At 37.1% G+C, this 8,319-nt stretch overlaps 1 protein-coding gene across 8 annotated transcripts in view; it reads left to right on the top strand.

Moving 5' to 3' along the window:
* Positions 1-6,741, top strand: part of N4BP2 (NEDD4 binding protein 2) — a 43,819-nt gene extending 37,078 nt beyond the window's left edge. For 7 of the 8 annotated variants that reach the window (XM_017839715.1, XM_017839800.1, XM_017839918.1 and 4 more), the window contains one exon: positions 5,673-6,741. In XM_017839715.1, the coding sequence (XP_017695204.1) occupies positions 5,673-5,903 (231 nt within the window). In that variant the 3' untranslated portion in view covers positions 5,904-6,741. Of the gene's footprint in view, positions 1-1,615; positions 1,740-2,523; positions 5,517-5,672 lie in introns of those variants that run through there. The other variant, XM_017839988.1, reaches the window with a different exon arrangement.
* The last annotated feature ends 1,578 nt before the right edge of the window (positions 6,742-8,319 follow it).

Below are 8,319 nucleotides of genomic sequence, written 5' to 3'. Positions count from 1 at the left end.
CACCCTACTCCCAAACCCCCGTACTTCTTTGAAAATCTTTCTTCTGTTTTATCTTTTTTTTTTTTTTTTTTTTTTGTATGGTCTGTCCTTCTTGACATTTTTGACCAAGGTGATAATGCAAACATTTGTGTCATCTTTGCATTACTTTGTCAGGACTATGTTGCTTTCTTAATCTTTAAAGAAAAATTATTATGTTGGAATTCTAACCACAATGATTATATTGACTTCAACTTTTACATGAAAGTGTGTGATTTGAGCCATCTTTCAGAAACTTCTCTATCAGTTTGTCAGCAGGATCTCTTGAGATCAGAATACTGCTGCTTCCAGACCTGTCATTTTCTGCAATTTTGCTTGAGGGCTCATTTTTTTTCTTCCAGTGGAATGTTCAAGTACTGAGTGTACTTGCTGTAAAAAGATACGTTTTCTGCATTGCTAGTTTACCCTATAAATTTAAGCACACTGGGAATGCTTTTAAAAGAAATATTTCTTACACGAGATACTACTGCACAAACCTGATTTTTTGAATCTGCCACTCCACAGAGTATAAACAAAAGTGTTCAGTGGGGCATTAGATAATCCTTTTCTTTCAATATGCAATAAATTGCATTATGTTGTGCTATTCTTGCAATGATATTTGTGTAATTTAAACTGTAACCTAATGCTTTTTAGAGCTAAATTTCCAGAACTGCATTTACATCACGAGTCCTGGAATTGATAGTAGTGGCTCTCTGTGCAGTCCATTCACCTAAATCTAAAAAAAAAAGTTAATTTCAGTGTATGGACATGGGAAAGAGGTCAATACTGGGAACTTTTTGCTGGCAGTAAACTGATATAAAACCTAAATAAAGTTATGCGAGAGAGAGAGAGAGAGAGAGAGGGAGTAGTTGAGGAAAGATGTCATGAGAACTGATAATTCCAAACTGGCAAATCTTGGCTCGTTTTGAGAATCCAGTTTAATATATTTTTTTCCTCTTTTTCAAACTCTTCATCAGTTGAGGTTCAGAAGTTATCTCTGGGAAGAGAGCAATTTCTTTTGTTATCAGGGCTAGATACAGCTCATGGAATGTTTTGATCTGTTGATCATGCTCCAGCATAGCAGAAAATAATCCAAATAAGTGTGACTTAAATGTCAAAAATGCTGGATTTATATTTTCTTTCTTTCTAATTTCTTTATTCAATAAAATGTTATTTCTTTATTCATATTAATTTAAGATACAATATGAAACAGTAGTGTCACTTAAAAATTGAGTAAATTACACTCACCTCTTTTAATTTTGCAATTTAAATTTATGTCACAGGATTTAAATTCCAATTTAGTATTAGATGACAGAAACAGTAAAGCTGCTATGAAATTAGAAGGATTTTGTGATGATCACAACATGCATATTGCAAGCAATCTAGATTTAAAAAGCTTGACTATGTTTGTTTTTCAGAGTATCTTTTTTAGAACAGGGGGAAAATGGCTATTTTTACATAAAACATGCATAGCCAGCATGGCAAAGCAAGGTTCTGAATCAATAGTGAGAGTTTTCAGAAGAATGCATTGAAGGTATATACTAAATGCTAACTCTCTGCTGAGGGAAAATTTTAACTGTTACAATTCCTGCTGTTACAGAGCACCAGCAGACTGGTGGTAAACCATATCTCACTGTTATCACGGGAAGAGGAAGCCATAGTCAGGGAGGAGTTGCTCGCATCAGACCAGCAGCTATCAGATACCTCACAACCCACAACTTCAGGTGAGTTTAGATTTTTGTTACTGATACATTTTTTTTCTCAACCCACATTTAACTAACTGAAAATTGAAGTTAGTTTTAGAATACTATTAAGTGACTACAGAGATTAAGGCAGGTCTGCTGTTTCAGATTAAAGTAAATTTGCTGTTTCACAAATCCAGTGCAATTGCGTGACACAATAGCACTTTATACAGGGCATCTATTACATGTTAGATCCTTTCCTCTGAGATAGTTCAATTACATATTTCCATTCAAGGTTGCTGCCTTTACTGTGAAAACTTGTTAATCCTGCTTTTTACTGGTTCTCAATACCTGCCTTAGTGCTCAGTTTATGGGGGATAGCAATTTAGCAAGTCTGGGCCAGCATCAGTGTGTTTGCTGCTTTTTCTCTAGAGCACTTTGTGAAGGTGACTCAAAAATAACATAGACTTCTGTCCCCATTTCCTTCTTACCTTCTACAGAATAGAAGGGTTAAAATCCATTTTTAAAGAAGAGGGAGTGAATGGGGAGCAGGAATAGAGGAGCAGAATGAATATAATAACCAAGGATACTGGGCAGCTTTTTCTTAAATTTTTATCTTCGTTTCTGCTATTTCCAGCTCTTTGCATGTCCAGATTCTGTAAAATCCTCCTTTACTGTCACATTTGAGGACATAGTGCTGATTTCTTGACTCACATGCACATGTACTTGACTGAGAACCTTACCACTTTCCATATGTTTGAAGATTGAAGGAGATGGCATTGCACATAGCTTTCATGGTGAAGATTCATTTTTTCTTGTTTTATAGGTTCACAGAAATAAAACCAGGTTGCCTGAAAGTCATGCTCATTTGAGGAGTTGTGGAGAAGAGGAATATAGAAACTGAGGTGTTGGATTACATCCAGATTATAGAAAAAAGACCGATGTTTTGAACAACTGTACCAGTATTTTGTAATCTGTTTTAAAGGATGATATTTTATTAGAAATTACTTCAATTTACACTAAGTGGTTTTGTCATAATGTTTCCAATAAAATTTTTTTGTGAAATGGATCCTTTTTTGAACCTGCAAAAAAAGAAGATACTTAAAGGATTTGAAGTCTCAGAAATGCAGATCAAGAATTTTGCTGAGAAATACGTGATGTCTTAAAGGGAAGTTAAGGTACGATTTTTAAATATAACTGTCTTCTCAGCATACCTAATCTATTTCTTTTGACCGTCACACATTTTGATTGCCATGACATCTGTGCTTTTAAAACATAGTACCTTGTACAAAGTTACTTTGTGATTCAGAACTTTGTGCTAAACCCTTCAGAAGAACAAAAGGAGAGGGTGAAACTGGGCAACTACTGATATTTCAAATACAGTTACAGCTGAGTGCTAAATATTTCCAGGTTTCTTCAAAAGTCTGCTTTAGTGGTTATGTTGTGATGGGTTGACCAGTTCTGTTGTCTTTATTCCATTCTAAACTTCTCTCAAGTCTGGAAGTTGCGTATAATGGCCTGTGCATTAAGACCAGCTCTGTGTTTGGTAATTTTGCAGACTTAATGTGGTGTGTTAAAGGGAAACCCACAATGCTGTAGTTCAGCCTCTTCTTACACATGGCTAATACTGTAATTTTGCAGGAAATGCCCTTACATTTTTGCCCTTACCATCTACTGGATTAAAAGTGTTTCTTATTTTATGGCTTTTTAAGTGAACCACATTGAGTACTCTTTCACTTAATAAGTGTCTAATAGTGATGTCTTCATTCTCTGTGTATTAAGTTTGGTTTCCTTTTAGAAAATATGATTGTGAAACATTTTAAATGTATTTTTAACATCAAAGTGAATGCTAATACTGCACTGGTAATTGCCTAACTGGAAAGTCTGGGAGTACAAAAGTTCTGATTTTGGTGGTGTGGCATAAGCATCTAGAAATACCTATGTAAAAAAAAAATCCAAAACAACATAGAAAAACTGCAAACAAAACCTCTCCACAATGAAATATAAACATCTGTACTTTGACAAGTGTTTCCAGTAGACAATCAGAACACTTTTTAAAATAGAAATATCTTCTAGAATGCATTACTACTTTTATTTACTTCTTTGCCTCTTGAAATATTCATATTCTTAAAATATGAATTTTGTTTTAAGGCTTTTTCAGAACAGGTCTGAGTTTTGTATTAGGAATAATATTAATAGGTTAAAGATTAATGGGAGTGTTTTTAAAGTTTTTAACCACTTTTGCAGGACCTACATGCACATAAGAGTTTGTGTATGAATCCATATGTGTGTGCAAGTTCTGCCATTTGTGTGCATGGGTACTAATAAGCAAGGAACTTGTGTGAGAAAAGCTGTCCACGGAAATGGATTTCACTTGAAAATGTGTCTGTATAAGTTGCTGACAAGCTGAAAGACATGGTGTTTCCTGAATACCCATGTTTACTGTGATACATACACAGTGAATGTAATGCACAGTAGACTTAAAAATGAGTTTGTCATGCTTCAACAGATATAATAGTGTTTTCACGGTAATTTCAAGTGGAAGAGTAGCTTGAATAATACTTAATCAAAGGGACTCTTTCTAAAATAATAGACTACCATAATAAGTTTTATATTTTTTGTGGGTACTTAGTTCATCTGAATTGTGTCCTTTCTCTGTTTCTTTCTCTCGGGCCTGCTCTGATAACCAGTGGTGAAATTCAAAAGACCTGTGTTCCCCAAACAGCACTAGCAGAGCACTGCCACTGCACGATGTCCTGTGTGGTGAAGCCCACACTTCATCCTCTGTGACAGTGCCTAAAATGGACTGAGGTGCCATTTAGGCAGTTGGCCTCAAGACAACAGTTCAGACTATCAGCTGTCTTGTCCCAGCAGAGCTAGGATTTTTGTTTTTTACCAAGAGCTGTCCCTTGTGCTCCTGAACAGGTTGTCCTTAGTGCTACTGTTTATAACAAATTAAGGTACAACTCTCTGGGACAGCTCTTTGAAGTACCAACCCTGTTGATTGGCCTGAGTGGCTGTTGCATGTTGAGCTTCTGGATGCCCAAGCCCTACAGTGATGTGCTTGTAAACAGGAAAGTACCAACACTTCTGGTTTTTTTGGGAGGGAGCCTGATTCATTCAAGCATATTCATACCATTCCCGACATGAACAAAGACAGCTTAGATTTTATTTTGAAAGATGAACAGAAAGAGTTGTTGTCTTGTCCATCTGTTCATCATAATCTAGTTGACAACTTTACCCTGGAGATAAGAAACACTCAGCTTTTTGCCTTCTGGCTTCACAAGTGGATGATAATGGTGGCACTTGACTCTCACTTCCCCAGAAAATGCTCTGACCAATGTGCTCGGGACTATTTTTGAAGTTGCCACTTCCTGAGCCTCTTTCAAAATCGCCACTGCAAGCTAAGAGTGCAAGATCAAGGGGACAAATGAGGTTGAAGAATTAAAAGTGCATAAACAATCTCTGGAAGTAGGCCAGGACTCTTCAGAAAAGCAGCTGTCCCCGCTGAGCTTCAGTGTCCTTCCATATTATTTTTCCATCTCTTAGTCCTATTTGGATAAATATGTTTAAAATGTTCAGGGCAAAGCCTCCATTGCTCCACCCATTGCTTGGAGAATTTTTTTTTCAGTCTGTCAAAAGTCAGCAGAGAAATTCACAGCTTAAGAGCAGTTTGGGGTAGTTTTCTCTCTTCCTCTTTTAATTGCCCTTTTGGGTACAGGTTGAAGTTCGCTAGAGTACTCTACTTACTAAACCCTGTCTGGTTATAGGCTGATCATTCACCTAGTATAAGTTGTTTGACTACCAGCTGAACTCTGATGGAAGATGATGGTTTAAAATTGTAACATGGGTAGAACCAATCTTGCCTCTATTGAAAATAGTGACAGAGCCTCTGCCAGCTTCAGCAATTCAAGATGAGGCACTGCAGTTCCAACTCAGAGAAAATATGATGAGCTCAAGCTTTTTCTTTTTTAGGATCTCAAGCATGTGATTAAAAACTGTGCTGAGCTTGATGCAGAATGGAGCAGGAGTTCAGTGCACAGTGAGTTAGTAAGTAGAGTTTTATCAGTAAGGATCTTCATGCCTTCAGCTACTTACCAGTATTCCAGAAACACAACACTGGAGATCTTGTATTCTCTGACTGGTTTTATAATGTATTCTGTGACGAATTCTATGAAATATAATTGTTTCCAAATGGTATTTTAAAGTAGGTTATATTTTAGAAGTTCCAGCCTTTCTGATGTCTTTTACAGTTACATCAGTGAGAATCCTGAAGTATCATGTAAATTCTGTATCATCTTACACTTTTAATTAAAACAGCAGTATTGCCACCAGCACTCTAAAATAATGTGTGACTTTTAAAATACCTATTTTGTGTACCACTTTTTATTCTGTTCTTCAGCAGCATGTGATCGTGATGACTTTAATATATGACTTTTGGTGTCTTTTTTACAAAACATTTTAATAGTTATCCCAAATTTTAATTTAGGAAAATTATCCTGTTTTTATTGTACAAAATTAATGCTTGTGCTAACATTGATGGGTGATCTTACAGTAAAAAAAGAAAAGACCCAGAGGTGCAATGCAGAAAGTTGTCTGAAGTAACGTGACTGTTGAAAAACATTTCAGTTGATTGTGAAAGTAGTAGGGCAAAAATGTTATTTTAAAAAATATTTCAAGATACTTTGGCTTTTGCTTTTAATATCATGTGGTACCTCCCCCCCAAAGTCCAATTGTTCATGCTATTTCAGCTAAATAAATTGTGCAGAGGATTAAATGACTATATGTGAATATGCATGTGAAAAGACCTAGTACTGCAGCTACCACTTGTAAAAGCTGTTAGGACCAGTAAGTATATTGGAAGATATAAATTTCTATTTTTAAATTAAAATAAAAAATGATTTTTTTATTTGTATAAAGTTGTAATTTTGCTGTTAACTTTAACTTTCATTTTTTACTGAAATAATTTTGTAATCTGCATTTGGAATTTCTAATGTGAAAAGGAATTTACAAAATCTAGTTTAATAAAGATTTTTTGCCACAATTATAGCGTTCTATCTTTCCTTGGAAAATCAGGCTTCAGATTGTATCAGATTTTGTCAAATAGTAGCCTTGGAGTTCTTCATGAAAGCCACTTGCCTTGGCTTCAGGATACCATCTGTAGGGAGATGAAGCAACCATCTGCAGGCATAAAAAGGAACAGATTTGTGGCCTGAATTTCAGTGTTGCAAGTGGGAGCTGAATGCTCACATTACTGAAAATGAGGATCATGGTGTCAGATTTTTTTTTTGGCCTGAAGTAGCTGAAAATATTCTATTCCAGCCTAGCTTACTTATGGGAGAGTGGAGCAGTGGTGTACGTCAGGGAGAGAGGCCAGTATGACCACTGGAATCATGGGAGTTTGGGGGAGGGAAGTGTTCTGGATAGACCTGATTTAGCAAGACCCTTTAGGTCAGGGCCAGTGACAGGCTGGATCCTGAGGAAGCACAACTCTGTACTGTTGTGGATTCGGAGCTAAGTAAGCCTGGCTTTTCCCAAGCCTGCTCTGTTCTGGTCAGATGCAGATATTCCTTTGTGTTGTCCTGGAAGTGCAGAAAGACACCTGAGACCAAAGTGCTGGCTAGAGTGCAGCCTATTTTATTAGCTCAGTTTAAGGACAACTGGCTTTGACCCAAATTGACTCCTGCAGAATTGTTCCTATGACTTAATTGCCTTGTAGCTTGGATTGCTGCAGAAACAAGTCAGCCTTGTGCATTTCCACAGCAAAGCCCTAACACACAAGCTGTTCAACAGAGCAGGGAAAGCAGGTTTTGGGAACACAGAAAGCTTGGCAGATCTTGTTTTAGATCTGACATGGCTGATCCCGAGCCACAGTTAACTAGACCACACCATTGGTGAATGCCTTATTGGTTGTGTGCTCCTTCTTTACAGGACTTCCTTCTGGCAGTGTGATTCAAGGACCAGCTTGGGGATTAGTCTCTCAAGTTGTGACGTTTTAAAGTGGAGGTACTGCTAGTGGACTTGCCTTCTTTCTGGAGACAGGACTGCCGTTCAATGTGAAGACCCAGCTTAACTCCTACCCTTGCTAAAACAGTCCATCCTGATTCACTAGCCTCTGTCTCAGTTCATGCGCTTATTTCCTCTGAGTCCTGGAATAGCCCTGAGCTCCTCTCTGCTTCCAGCTCCTCAACAGCACTCTGGGGATTTCTGAGATTCTTTCTCCCTATTTAAATATAAGAAATGGAATATTTTTCTCTGTCCTTACTTAGGGAAATAATTTAAACTTTAAGACTGACAACTGAAGTGTGGTAATGTAAAAATGTTGCTGGAGGCAAACAGAAATTTTCAGCCCAGATTATTAAAGCATAATTAAATGTTATGTCTGCTGGTGGAACATATCAGGTAACTCGACAATAGGTGGTGCCCTTTCCAACGACACAGAGTGATGGTGGCAGCAGTTTTTACTGTGCCCTTACCAGAGCTGTTGTTTCTCTGTATGACAGGCACTAAAGGATGTTATTACATATCACGAGCTGTTCATTTCTTTCTCAGGGGAAGAATCCTGTATTCAGAGTATTATTTTGGTGACTTTTCTTTCTTCTTTACAGGTGGGTGGGGTAGC

This window comes from Lepidothrix coronata, unplaced genomic scaffold (genome assembly GCF_001604755.1).
Source record: "Lepidothrix coronata isolate B3197 unplaced genomic scaffold, Lepidothrix_coronata-1.0 Scaffold0, whole genome shotgun sequence".
Classification (NCBI taxonomy): Eukaryota; Metazoa; Chordata; class Aves; order Passeriformes; family Pipridae; genus Lepidothrix; species Lepidothrix coronata.
Note: the sequence above shows the minus strand (reverse complement) of the source record. Positions and strands in the feature narration are given on the sequence as shown.